This window comes from Eschrichtius robustus, chromosome 3, assembly GCF_028021215.1.
Source record: "Eschrichtius robustus isolate mEscRob2 chromosome 3, mEscRob2.pri, whole genome shotgun sequence".
Taxonomy (NCBI): Eukaryota; Metazoa; Chordata; class Mammalia; order Artiodactyla; family Eschrichtiidae; genus Eschrichtius; species Eschrichtius robustus.
Genome location: NC_090826.1, coordinates 95730447 through 95745501, shown reverse-complemented (window position 1 = coordinate 95745501; position 15055 = coordinate 95730447). Strand labels below are relative to the sequence as shown.

Genomic DNA, 15055 nt, shown 5'->3' with positions numbered 1-15055 from the left:
TACCAAAGACACACAGCTAATAAATGGTGGAGCTTGGGACTGAACTCAGGCAGCCCACTCCAGAGCGTGTGTTGTTCTCCCAGGGATGCAGCTGTCTTTTTAGTAGCAAGTGAGAGATGCAATACGTCAAGATCATGGCTAAGCTGGGTAATTATGGCTAAGCCAGGAACAGAACCCATATCTGACTCCATGGCCTATCCTCCTTTCACCATGACACACTGTTTCTGACATTCTTCAGCATGTAATATGAATCTACTTCAACCCCTAATTGTCCCTTTAGGCTTTCATGTATTGGGTGATTTTTTTAAACATTCACTTGGAAGGAGGACAGGAGCCAGAATTCTTAACTAGATAAATGCCTTTATATCCTAGGTTCTAGATTCTCTCTCAACTAGAAATTATCTTTCTTTTCTCTGAGTAACAACACAAATAGCTAGCATATATTGAGAACTTTTTATGTGCCAGGTACTGTGCTAAATAACTTTACATAAATGATCTAACCTAACCCTCACAAAAATCCTGAGTTACGTAACTTATTTATCATTCCCATTTTACAGGTGAGGAAAATTAGGCTTACAAAGAGTTTACTAACACTGTAAAGTCAATAGTGGAAGAGCTATGACTGGACCCTGAGCAGTCTAATGAGATAGCCCATGCGTTTCTTACTTTGGTTCCTTTTGGTTGGAACTGTAGCTTTTGCAGTTTCTCCACCTAAAATAATACTAGCTAGGGCTTACTGAGTATATCATGTCATTTATACTTTAAAACAACTCCATGAAGTAGGCATATGATCACATTTTTCAACAGAGTTAAGTTCAACTGAAGTTAAATGATTTACTCCCAAAGTGGTCTGGTTAAGATGTGAACCTGTCTCTTTAACTCAAAAACACATTTTCTCTACCATACATATCACTGTCCTTACAAATGTCATTCTTCTACCTGTTCCCTGCTACTAGCCTTTCCCTGCTCCTATCTACCCTCAAAATTATGTCCAGTTACTTTTCTAAAATGCCAATCTGATAGGTCAGTTCCCTGCTGAAGAATGACCAATGGCTCCCCAGTGTACACAAGAAGGGTAAACATTTTGTTATGGTGACGGAGGCCCTTTACAACCTGTCTTCAAGATACTTCCCAGCCTCATGTCCCACAACTCCATTTCACATGCCCCACCTCCTTAGAAAAACCTGTTTATGGGCATTCTCTAAGTAGGTGATATTATTCATAAGCCAGTAAGGTAAAATGATTAAGTACAATGAATGGGCTTTAGACTCAAGAGACATGGGTATGATCTTGGTTTTAACACTTACTAGCTTTAAGGCCTTCCTTGGGTAAACTTCCTTAACCTCTTTTTATCTTTGTTTCCTCTTTTAAAAAACTAATAATAGGGGCTTCACTGGTGGTGCAGTGGTTGAGAATCTGCCTGCCAATGCAGGGGACACGGGTTCGAGCCCTTGTCTGGGAAGATCCCACATGCCGCAGAGCAACTAGGCCCGTGAGCCACAATTACTGAGCCTGCGCGTCTGGAGCCTGTGCTCCCAACAAGGGAGGCCACGATAGTGAGAGGCCCGCGCACCGCGATGAGGAGTGGCCCCCGCTTGCCGCAACTAGAGAAAGCCCTCGCACAGAAACGAAGACCCAACACAGCCATGAATAGATAAATAAATAAATTTAAAAAAAAATTAAAAAACAAAAAACAAAAAACTAATAATAGTATTTTTTTGAGTATTGAAAGAGATGAGAATTGAATGAAACATACACATGGTGCTCAGCACATAACTAATAAAAGTTCAATAAGTATTGCCTATAATTATTATATATTCACTATTATATAATTATATAATTATTATGCCTGTTAAGTTCCTTCTATTTGTTCCTACTACCAGGAATATCTGTCTTCCACATACCCCCTTCGTAACCGCTCACTTATCTTTTATTCTCCCAAAGACCCTCTTCAAGTGTCAACTTTTCCAGGAAGCTTTCTCTGTCTGAGTGAGGTGCCATCTCAGAGTTTCCTCTACTTCTCTATATTATAGAATTTATCATACTACTATAAAATTTAGTTTATTTGTCTATCTCACCTGCTAGAAAGGGTCAGATAACAAATATCTTAGGAGGGCCACACAGTCTCTGTTATACTGCTCATGGCTCCCACTGTAGCACAAAGCAGCCAATTCAGACAATATGTTTAGACAATGCATAAACGGGTGGGTTGTATTCCAATAAAACTTTGTTTACAAAAATAGGCAGTGAGCCAACAGGGCCCACGGGCTGTAATTTTCCAAACTCACATGCTAGACTATAATCTAGCTGAGGGTAAGAGCTGGGTCTTTCTTCTTTGCACCCTTACCCACAAGTTGGCCCAATAAATTGTTACTGAATTTAATAAGTGGATAAGTAAATGAAAGTTACAAAAGGTCTAAATTGTGTTACTCCTCATAAACCTCTTTTCAAATTAACTCCTCCTCCACAGCACCTTTTTATTCCCACCTATCACGTCTGAAGGTAGTTAGTTGCTGATGTAGGTGTTGGCTCCTTTGTATCCTTCGGGCCCTGCAATGTGCTGGACGCATAGGAGGCACTCAATAAAATGAGTATTGGTAGAAGAAATGAATTAAACGTTCTTTCTGGTTTTGAGCATTAGAGAATAAAATAACTGTCTTGGACCAAGGGGGCTCCCTCCCCCTGCAACTCTGACTTAGACTGTCGCTGTACTGGAATTCTACATAAATACTCCACAGAAATACTGGGTACTGGGTGCAGAGGGATCAGGCTGTGGGGAAGCAGTGGAGTGATCAGAATTTCTCAGGTGTCCTCAGCATCTGTGCTCACTATCATCTGCTGCAGTGCTGGGAACCAGAATGCTAAGTCTGGCAGCTGCCTTTTCCTCATCTGAATCTAAATAACTACCAACATGAAGATTAGTTTTCCGAACTTATTTTTCTTAATATGTATGTTAGGTTCTAGTGGGGCGCAGAAAAGAGAGTACAAAAAAGATTAATATCAATGTCTGCTACTGAGTGGTTGTGTAACTGCTCATAACAGACAAGATCCCTGATTGAAAATATAATTTTGCTTTGCTCTAAGATATCAGACTAAGAACTCTTTTCTAAATGTCCTTTTTATACTGCAGCTTGCCCGGTGCTCTACCAGTTCTCTACTAATACATTCTAAAAATACATCTAAGGAAGTCAACAAATAAACTTATAAAATACAATTTCAAACATATTCAGGATAAGGAAAACTAAGAGCTACACTAAGAGCTGTAATTCTTCTCATGGAACTACTAATATTGTGCTTTCTAGCCTCAATCTAATACAAACTTTGTAACCTTCATCTTCCACTCATGAGCATTTAAAAGAAAAAGTCAGTCTATTCTTTATTTTAGTAAGATACTCTTTGGACTACATACCTGTTTGGAAGATGATGACTGCCAAAGGTTGTACTTCCCCCAGGACCCACAAATAACCTCAGTCCTTCTTCTGCAATACACATTTACAATATTTGTTACAGGTACAATTATTAGATTATTGTCAAATAATATTCATATTATAATAAATTCACATTTTACATTTCAGTTTTGTTAAAGAAATAAAAACTTAAAAAAAGAACTACATACATGTTTTAAAGCAGGCAGTTTAAAAGACATCCTAATAGTTACTTCTTGTTAACTTTCTTAAAGCTGTTTTTCTTAAAGCCGAGTAAAGAAGACAGCTGTTCCTACAAATTTCCTCAAGTAGGGTTTAATTATTTCTCTTTACAACCAGTTACATAACGAAACTAAGTCCATTGTTAACTGCTCTCTATTCACACCAGCATGAATAATTATAACTTTCAAATTGGTGGCATGTAAATTTTCAGTTTCAGTGAAAATGCTAAGGAGAGAATGAGGCATTCTGTTACTCACTATCACTTTAAGATCACCACCTAACCTTCCAAATTGCAACAGTGACTTGAGGTACTTATGCCCAGTTATGACAAAGCAGATGTAGATATCTGTCATAAGGTATATAATCATGGCAGACATTGATGCATAGTTAAAAAATACAATAAAAGTTTTCTTTAAAATTCATATTTTTAAACTAAAGTTAATTCTTTTCCAAATTTAATATCCATTAACAAATGAACTAAAAAGTTATCTTCAGATTTTTATGGGTGTGAAATTTATTTTACAAATACCCAACACTCAGTATCATAATGTACTGACTCTTTACTGCTGACCACATTGATTATACAAACCCGGGTCACGGTCACGTACATCCATATATACTTAATGGTTATCTACACACCTTCTGCACTGGAATCTAGGCTGAAGTCTTGACTTTGTAATATTTTCTCCACAATATCATCTGCATCCACTCTGGTGTCATCAACTCGCTTCAGCTGAGATTCTACAGAATCTTGTTTCACTGGGCATCTTTGAAAATAATTTTTAAAAATTTCCTCCTTTTTTATTATGTTATGAAAAAAAAGTGTTTTTTTTTTTTCTTTTTTCCATTTAAACTGAGACCAAAATGATACCTGTTGAGTGTTTCCGAAGCTGCATCTTCTTTATCAGCTGTATCAAGATTTGGTCCAGCTATCTTTTGCTCAATTTCATCACATGGCTCTAGAATACTTTCAATTCCTGTTGATGTACTTCCCACTGAGGTATTTCTCCTGTGGCAGAGCTCAGAGAAACTAGATGACCGGGAGTGGCAAGAGCTATATCCTGTGAGAGAAAATCACTCTGGATGTAACACTAGTATCAAACACACACTGCAGGGCTTCCTTGGTGGTGCAGTGGTTGAGAATCCGCCTGCCAATGCAGGGGACACGGGTTCGAGCCCTGGTCTGGAAAGATCCCACATGCCGCGGAGCAACTAGGCCCGTGAGCCACAAATACTGAGCCTGCGTGTCTGGAGCTTGTGCTCCGCAACAAGAGAGGCCGCGATAGTGAGAGGCCCGCGCACTGCGATGAAGAGTGGCCCCCGCTCGCCGCAACTAGAGAAAGCCCTCACACAGAAACGAAGACCCAACACAGCCAAAAATAAATAAATAAATTTATTAAAAAAAAAAACAAAAAAACCCACACACTGCAACCAAACATTCTCCTCCCGCACCATAGCAATTCCAAGTCCCTTCAGAGCAATTCAACTTCACTCAGCCTCTACCTGATACTTTTGACTGCTGGCTTGCATAGCTTGATGTTCTAGAATGTCCACAGGCACCAAGTTCATCTGGAACAGAGGCACTCTTTGCTGAGAGATCTGCAATACGTCGTAACATAATGTTACTATTACTGTCAACAAGTCAATGGTCGATTTGTATTATAATCTATGTATTTTAGAAACTAAGTTCATTATCAAGTTACAGAGTGAAAGAAATCCCTTTAAATCAGTACAATGTAAACAACTGTGCTGCAAGAAATACTGTGCAAAGAACTTAAATACCTCAGTTTACTGAAGTGCTATAGTACTTTTCATAAGATTTAATAGCATTCTATCTTAAATAAAACTATTTCAGTTTTTATATTTAGTATTTCTCTTATATAAAGGAGTCAGATGGATTCTTATAAATTCTCACAAAATTGCCAGGTTTTTGGTTGGTTTTTGAGGAAATCTTGCTCCCCAAATCCATCACGACAGTAGACTAAAGAGCACTTTGGTACTTTTGTGTTAGTGATGCTGGTGCTAGGCTATAATTTGGACAGATGTCTGTGGTTTACATCAACACAGCGTGTGATGTAGCACTGAGAATAAGGTTCTTCAGAAGTTGATTATAGTATTCAGTTTCAAAGTAAATGTACAAAAAAAGCAGTGTCAAAGCTATTTCTATTATTTTCCTAATAATGTGCATATTCCAGATGCCAATTATGTACTTCCAGAACTAGGCTTCTTCCACAGAATGCAGAACTGTGACCATTTTCATTAGGGTGAAATATTTGGAAACTAGAACTGTTTTTCACTTAGAGGCAAAAGGAAACCAACTGAGTAACACAGCAATTATAGCAGCAGTTCTATAAATGATATTGAACACAGATGGGCCAACAAATGCTGCCAAATAAGTAAGCTACTGGAGCGACCTGGCCCTTCTGCAAAGGGTTTCTCATTTCTGGACAGACTGTAAGGTACAAATCCAAACCAGCATCCCTAGCCCTGCTTGACAGGGGTCCTAAGCCCAAATGTTTGGCCACAGCAAATTCTGAACTAAAAGAGTTGGTTCATATCAAGAGTTATATACTTTACTCCTAGCATTGGCTCAGATCTTAATTCATCCATTTATTTACTGGTTTTCAAAATGTATTCATTCAATAAATATTTATTAAGCTCTTACCAGGTCAGGGCCCAATACTGTACAAGATATAGGGGTACAAAATAAATAAGATAAAATATATGCTTCACAGTTTAGAGTAGAAGCAGTTATAATACAACGTGGCAAGTACCAAAATACAAGCACCAAAAAGAAGCTATCAAGAGCTCCAAAGGACAAATGCGTCGAACACTACTTGGTAATGAAGGAACGACTTCATAGAGGAGGTTAACTCCAGGTCTTTAACAATGCATAGGAATTTCTCGGCTAGCCTAGGCAGGGAAAAGCATAGGGAAAAGCATGCCTTGTCTGTAGGAAAGCAAACAGGTTGGTAAAGTTGGCATATAGGGTAATGGTGTAGATGATGGAAGGAAAGAGAGAGACGAGCAGATGCCTGATAATGAAGGACCTTCTCCTATGGGTTTAAGGAAGGAAATAATTCAATGGCTTTAAGAAAGGGTGTGACTTGACCAGATTGACATTTTGGGAAGATCACTTTGGCAGCAGGATGAACAGGGGGTGAAGGAGGGAAGACTTTCATAATAATTCAGCTGCGAGATGTTGAGCAGGCACAAGTGACAGTACTTAATTACTAACTAGAAGTGTGTGCCAGGATAACTGCAACAGAAAATACAGGGGCAAGAGTTAGGAAGACGGCGTGCTGGGTATGTGGAATCTGAGACACCTGAGGACACCCATTCACTATTCATGGAATTTCTACTGTGTCCCTGGCCATCATGCTGTTGATACAAAGAAAAATTAAGACCTGATCACGAAGAACTTAGAAGCTTGCTGAGAAAAAAAAGATAAACAGATGGGTTTCAGTCTAATGTGACATAAAGTGGACCTTTCCAAAAAGCATTTGGAAATATGTGCCTGTGGTCAGGATGGAGGCCTGGAGGCAACACGAATTTGTAAATCAAACATATTAACTCATATTTACATGATCACATTTACATTTGTGTGATAGTTAAATCCCAGGTACAGATGCCATCACCCAGGGAGAGTGAGTGGAGGGAACCAAATCCTGGAGAGTAACGATATTTTAACAGGAAGGTGGAAGAAGATAAAGAAGCCTCTGAGAAGCTAGAGCAAAGAGGTGGGAGCCAAGGGAAGAGAAAGCTTCCAGAAAGAATAAATGGCCAATTTATTCAGATGAGAGCAGAAAAAAATGCCCACAGGATTTGACAGTCATGTTCTTGGAGACATCATCAAGAGAGGGCAGAATGCAGAAGCCAGACCACACATGTGTTTAGGAATAAATGGGCAGTACATTCTTCCTAGAAGTTTGGTTATAACAAGTCTGAGAGAAAGAGGGCGGGGGATGGTGGGGGAAGGAGAGCACGTGCCTATGGGAGAGCAGTAGATAGAGAAGGATGTAGGGCTAATGAGTGTTTGGTTTCCAACATGAGAAAGAATTCATAATATTTAAATACTGAAGACAAGGAGCTAATGGAAGAGTTAAAAGTACACAAAGGATTCACTGATCCCAAATCAGGAAATTTGAGAATCCTTATTATGCATAAGAAATCTTATCTTTGCAATCTGAAAAGTGGTGAAAATGTGAATCACGTCACTACACCTTTCTTTTCATTCTTTCAAATAATAAACCCGGTCACACGGTGTGGGAGAAAAAAGGAAGCTCATAAATGCTTTTTTCCCCAGCCAACTTGACATTCCCCCACCTGCTTTTAGCCCGGGGAGCAGCCTACGACCAGGTGTTTGCCTGGAGAAGTGGCCCCCGAGGTGTGGCCTGGCGCCCAGCAGCATCACCTGGGAACTTAGTCATGCAGTTTTCAGGCCCCAACCTAGATTTACTTAATCAAAAACTCTGGCTGCAGTGTCAGCAATCTATGGTTTAACAAGCCACCAGGTGATTCTGATGTGCACTAATGTTTGGGAACCAATGACAGAGGGTACGTGATTCATGGAAGAGAAGCACCACCTGAGAGGTGACTGGCAGAAGTTGCTGGGCATGTGGAACGGGAACAATCCTGTTGTGTCCTGTCGTTCTGTGGGGAGTAGAGGCATACAGTGGCAGGGGTGGGAGTGTCACTGCAACATTTAGCTTTTAATCGGTCAGAGGATAACACGCCCTTTAGACAAAATGAAGCATTGGCTTAAACAAAAATTGCATAATTGAAACTGCTGATAATTATTGGCCCATTTCAAGTCATATATACCCACAGAATTTTAAATCTGGGAGGGACGTTGGGAAACTTTTAGGGTAGTACTGTTTCTCACAAACTGAAAAACCAGTAAGCGACACATCCATACCTGCTATCCCAAGATGAATTTTGAGAGTCTCTCCACCTTTTCTATCTTCTTCCAGAGATTCAGATTCACCAGCAATTGGTATAGACATTGATGTAGAAGGAGGCCTGTAAATAAACATTTCTAAGGGTCAGAACTTGATTTCTGGTGAATCTGAAAGTTTGAAATATTGTTAAGAGATTGGTTGTGTAGTTACTACACAGCCTTAGTAAGGTGCCTGGTGATGTTGCCTCCTTGAGGATGAAAGTGACAAAAATCAACAAATAATGTATGAACATCCTCAAAACCTGAATAAAATTCACTGGGGAAAAACGGGTTTTTACACAACAAAAAAAGTGAGACCAGAAAGGGCACTGCTTCGGGAAAAGAGAGGAGGTATGTTCTCAGCAGTGTCGGTGGAGGGCGCTTCGTCAGCTCTACTCGCAGGCCAGGCAGGGATGTTTCTGTGAGATGGAGGTGGTGGCACAAGCCCCTTGGCAGCTGAGGCTGGAGGGGATACCTCATGCCTCCGGCTCCGGTGCCTAAGATCTCTTGTTGGCTCCGTTAACTTAAATTATCCATGATTTTATCTTTTTCCTTCTTCCCTGTAAACAGTCCGCCTGCCCCAGGGAGAGTCTATAAAGAGCCGCAGTTGTTTAGATTTGATATTTTGGGCTGGATTCTCTGGGAGTAGATGATGGATAGATTTTCACTGGCTCATTCAAGACTCCCATCTCCATGTAGAAGGTGTGAAGCAGGGAGGGGCAAGATTGAGTTCTAAGAACTTTTTTTTTTTAAGAGAACATCCTTAATCTTTTGAGTTGGTTACTGAGAGGAAAATCACATCTTCCTAGAGACTATCCCTTGGTCACCTGAAATAAAATAGGAAGGCGGTTGAAGGGGGATCATGAAGTTGATCCATTTATGTGGCAATTCTTAAAATCTTACTGTATTAGTTCAATTCAGGCTATTCAGGTCCTTGGGAATATAGACATTTAAGACTGCCATTAAACCTATTTAATTGATAGATTATTCCTATCCCAGGGTCTCCTAAATTTCAAAACTGCGTATCCTATTGGGATATGCAGGCTATTTATCCTGCAAGTTTTTGTCCAACTAAACTCATACTCTTTCCCCAAATCTGTTTTCTTCCTATATTCCCCTTCTCTGCGAATGCCATTATAATCCAAAGGTCACCAAAATTAGAATCCTAGATATTGCCTCTGTCTCCACACAAAAACTATTAGAACAAATAAATGAATTCAAAGGTAGCAGGATACAAGATTAATATACAGAAATCAGTTGCATTTCTTTACACTAACAATGAAATATAGGAAAGAGAAAGTGAAAAAAACAATCCCGTTTAAAACTGGGTAAAAAGAAAAACAAAAAAAACAACCCTAGGAATAAATTTAACCAAAGAGGTGAACAACTTATATGCTGAAAACTATAAACATTGATAAAGGAAACTGAAGATGATTCAAAGAAATGGAAAGACATCCCATGCCCTTGGATTGGAAGAATATTGTTAAGATGGCCATACTACCCAAAGTGATCTATAGATTTAAAGCAATCCCTATCAAAATACCCATGACATTTTCTTTCTTTTTTTTTTAATGGATTTTTTAAAAATTAATTAATTTTTTTGAATTTTATTTTATTTATTTTATACAGTAGGTTCTTATTAGCTATCTATTTTATACATGTTAGTGTATATATGTCAATCCCAATCTCCCAATTCATCCCACCACCACCCACCCTGCTTTCCCCGCTTGGTGTCCATATGTTTGTTCTCTACATCTGTGTCTCTATTTCTGCCTTGCAAACCAGTTCATCTGTGACATTTTTCTAGATTCCACATATATGTGTTAATATATATTTGTTTTTCTCTTTCTGACTTACTTCACTCTGTATGACAGTCTCTAGGTCCATCCATGTCTCTACAAATGACCCAATTTCGTTCCTTTTTATGGCTGAGTAATATTCCACTGTACATATGTACCACATCTTCTTTATCCATTCGTCTGTTGATGGGCATTTAGTTTGCTTCCATGACCTGGCTATTGCAAATAGTGCTGCAATGAACATTGGGGTGCATGTGTCTTTTTGAATAATGATTTTCTGTGGGTATATGCCCAGTAGTGGGATTGCTGGATTGTATGGCAGTTCTATTTTTAGTTTTTTAAGGAACCTCCATACTGTTCCCCATAGTGGCTGTATCAATTTACATTCCCACCAACAGTGCAAGAGGGTTCCCTTTTCTGCATTGGGTCTTCGTTGCTGTGCACAGGCTTTCTCTAGCTGTGGTGAGCAGGGGCTACTCTTCGTTGCGGTGTGCAGGCTTCTCATTGCGGTGGCTTCTCTTGTTGCAGAGCATGGGCTCTAGGCGCGCGGGCTTCAGTAGTTGTGGCACATGGGCTCAGTAGTTGTGGCTCACAGGCTCTAGAGCACAGGCTCAGTGGTTGTGCTGCATGGGCTTAGTTGCTCCGCAGCATGTGGGATATTCCTGGACCAGGGTTAGAACCTGTGTCCTCTGCATTGGCAAGCAGATTCTTAACCATTGCACCACCAGGGAAGTCCCACCCATGACATTTTCCACAGAACTAGAACAAATGCTCCTAAAATTTATATGGAACCACAAAGACCCAGAATTGCCAAAGTGATCCTGTGAAAAAGGAACAAAGGTGGAGGCATAACCCTTCCAGACTTCAGACTATACTACAAAGCTACAGTAATCAAAACAGTGTGGTACTGGCACAAAAACAGATATACAGATTTAATGGAACAGAATGGAGAGCCCAGAAATAAACCCACACACTTATAGTCAATTAACCTGACAAAGGAGACAACAATATATGATGGAAAAAAGGCAGTCCCTTCAACAAGTGGTGTTGGGAAAGCTGGACAGCTACATGTAATCAATGAAATTAGAATACTGCCTCACACCATATACAAAAATAAACTCAAAATGGTTTAAAGACCTAAATATAAGACATGATGCCATAAAACTCCTAGAAGAGAACATAGGCAAAACATTCTCCGACATAATAAGCACCCCAAAGTTCACAGCAGCACTATTCATAATAGCCAAGACATGGGAACAACCCAAGTGCCCGTCAACAGATGACTGGCTTAAGAAGATGTGGTATATATATATATATATATATATATATATATAAAATAGAATATTACTCAGCCATAAAAAAATGAAATATTGCCATATGCAGCAACATGGATGAACCTGGAGAATATTACACTTAGTGAAGTAAGTCAGACAAAGACAAACATTATATCATTTAAATGTGCAGTCAAAAAAATAATACAATGAATCTATATATAAAACAGAAAGAGACTCACAGACATAGAAAACAAACTTATGGTTACCAAAGGGGAAAGGGAGGGATAAATTAGGAGTATGGGATTAACAGACACAAACTACTATACATTAAATAGATAAGCATCAAGAATTTACTGTATAGCACAGGGAATTATATACAATATCTAATAATAACCTATAATGGAAAATAATATGAAAAAATATACATAACTGAAGCACTCTGCTGTATACCTGAAACTAACACAATATTGTAAATCAATCATACTTCGATTAAAAAAAAAAAAAAAAGGAGTTCCCTAGTGGCCTAGTGGTTAGGATTTCACGCTTTCACTTCCATGGCCCTGCAAGCCACATGGCGTGGACCACAAAAAGGAAAAAAAAAAAAGTCACCAAAACTAGAATTCTAGATATTGCCTCTGTCTCCTTCCTATTCACTTTTCTTCATATCCAATCAATTTCCACACCCCACAGATTCTCTCTTAACATTTTTCCTATTCATGATCTCTTCTCTGCCTCCACCAATTAATTGACTTTGGCCTCTGTACCTGGATGAGTGCAAGAGTCTCCTAGCTAGTCTGCCTACCTCTATTCCATGCTACTCTTACTGTGGTCTTTCTGAAATGTGCATATGAACATGTTACTGTCTGATTTAAAACACTTCAATAGTAGGGGACCTTCAAGATGGCAGAGGAGTAAGACATGGAGATCACCTTCCTCCCCACAAATACATCTACATGTGGAACAACTCCTACAGAACACCTACTGAACGCTGGCAGAAGACCTCAGACTTCCCCAAAGGCAAGAAATTCCCCACATACCTAGGTAGGGCAAAAGAAAAAAGAAAAAACAGAGACAAAAGAATAGGGATGGGACCTGCACCTCTGGGAGGGAGCTGTGAAGGAGGAAAAGTTTCCACACACTAGGAAGCCCCTTCACTGACGGGGACGGGAGGTGGGTGGGGGGGAAGCTTCGGAGCCATGGAGGAGAGCGCAGCAACAAGGGTGCGGAGGGCAAAGCAGAGAGATTCCCCCACAGAGGATCGGTGCTGACCAGCACTCACCAGCCTGAGAGGCTTGTCTGCTCAACCGCCAGGGTGGGGGCTGGGAGCTGAGGCTCAGGCTTCAGAGGTCAGATCCCAGGGAGAGGACTGAGGTTGGCTGCATGGACACAGCCTGAAGGGGGCTAGTGCACCACAGCTAGCCGGGAGGGAGTCCGGGAAAAAGTCTGGACCTGCAGAAGAGGCAAGAGACCATTGTTTCAGGGGGCACGAGGAGAGGGGATTCCTTCCCTGTCTGCCCACAGAAGGCAGAGCACCGCCTAAACGAGCTCCAGAGATGGGCGTGAGCCACGGCTATCAGCTCGGACACCAGAGACAAACATGAAATGCTAATGCTGCTGCTGCAGCCACCAAGAAGCCTGTATGCAAGCGCAGGTCACTATCCACACTCCCCCGGGAGCCTGTGCAACACGCCACTGCCAGGAACCTGTGATCCAGGGACAAGTTCCCTGGGACAACACAAGGTGCACCTCAGGCTGTTGAAACATCACGCCGGCCTCTGCCTCCACAAGCTCGCCCCGCATTCCAATTATAACTACCGTACGCCTCCCTCCCCCCAGCACGAGTGAGCCAGAGCTCCCTAATCAGTGGCTCCTTTAACCCCATTCTGTCTGGGCTGGAACAGATGCCTGAGGGCAGCCTACACACAGAGGTGGGACCAAAACCAAAGCTGAACCCCAGGAGCTGTTCGAACAAAGAAGAGAAAGGGAAATCTCCCCCAGCAGCCTCAGGAGCAGCAGATTAAACCCCCACAATAAACTTGATGCACCCTGCATCAAACCTGAATAGACAATGAATCATCCCAAAATTGAGGCAGTGGACTTTGGGAGCAACTGTAGACTTGGGGTCTGCTGTCTGCGACTGATTTTTATGTTTATCTTAGTATAGTCTTTAGTGCTTGTTATCATTGGTGGATTTGTTTATTGGTTTGGTTGCTCTTTCTTTTTTTCATTATTATTATTTTAAAAATATTTTTATTTTAATAATTTTCTTTTCTTTCTTTTTTTCTTCCTTTCTTCTGAGGCATGTGGCTGACAGGGTCTTGGTGCTCCGCCTTGGTGTCAGGCCTGAGCCTCTGACGTGGGAGAGCCAAGTTCAGGACATTGGATCACCAGAGACCTCCCGGCCCCATGTAATATCAATCGGTGAGAGCTCTCCCAGAGATCTCTGTCTCAGCACTAAGACCCAGCTCCACCCAACGGCCAGCACGTTCCAGTGCTGGATGTCCCATGCAAATCAACTAGCAAGACAGGAACACAACCCCACCCATTAGCAGAGAGGCGGCCTAAAATCATACTAAGTTCACAGACATCCCAAAACACACCACCAGATGTGGCCTGCCTACCAGAAAGACAAGATACAGCCCCACCTACCAGAACACAGGCACCAGTCCCCTCCACCAGGAAGCTTACACAACCCACTGAATCAACCTCACCCACAATGGGCAGACACCAAAAACAAAAGGAACTACGAACCTGCAGCCTGCGAAAAGGAGACCCCAAACACAGTAAGGTAAACAAAATGAGAAGACAGAGAAATATGCAGCAGATGAAGGAGCAAGGTAAAAACCCAACAGACCAAACAAATGAAGAGGAAATAGGCAGTGTACCTGAAAAAGAATTCAGAGTAATGATAGTAAAGATGATCCAAAATCTTGGGAACAGAATGGAGAAAACACCAGAAACATTTAACAAGGACCTAGAAGAACTAAAGAGCAAACAAACAGTGATGAACAATGCAATAAATGAAATTAAAAATTCACTAGAAGGAATCAACAGCAGAATAACTGAGGCAGAAGAACAGATAAGTGACCTGGAAGATAAAATAGTGGAAATAACTACCACACAGCAGAATAAAGAAAAAAGAATGAAAAGAACTGAGGACACTCTCAGAGGTCACTGGGACAACATTAAATGCACCAACATTTGAATTATAGGCGTCCCAGAAGAACAAGAGAAAAAGAAAGGGTCTGAGAAACTATTTGAAGAGATTATAGTTGAAAATTTCCCTAACATAGGAAAGGAAACCATCAGTCAAGTCCAGGAAGTGCAGAGAGTCCCATACACGATAACTGCAAGGAGAAACATGCCAAGACATATAATAATCAAACTATCAAAAAT

At 40.7% G+C, this 15055-nt stretch overlaps 1 protein-coding gene across 1 annotated transcript in view; it reads right to left on the bottom strand.

The window, feature by feature from the left end:
• EEIG2 (EEIG family member 2) overlaps nucleotides 1–15055 on the bottom strand; it is a 102210-nt gene that overhangs the window by 3981 nt on the left and 83174 nt on the right. Inside the window, exons 6-10 of the mRNA XM_068538093.1 lie at nucleotides 8566–8669; nucleotides 5151–5246; nucleotides 4519–4708; nucleotides 4287–4414; nucleotides 3410–3479 (exon numbers count right to left, since the gene is read on the bottom strand). Coding sequence (XP_068394194.1) covers nucleotides 3410–3479; nucleotides 4287–4414; nucleotides 4519–4708; nucleotides 5151–5246; nucleotides 8566–8669 — 588 coding nt within the window. The remainder of the gene's footprint in view (nucleotides 1–3409; nucleotides 3480–4286; nucleotides 4415–4518; nucleotides 4709–5150; nucleotides 5247–8565; nucleotides 8670–15055) is intronic.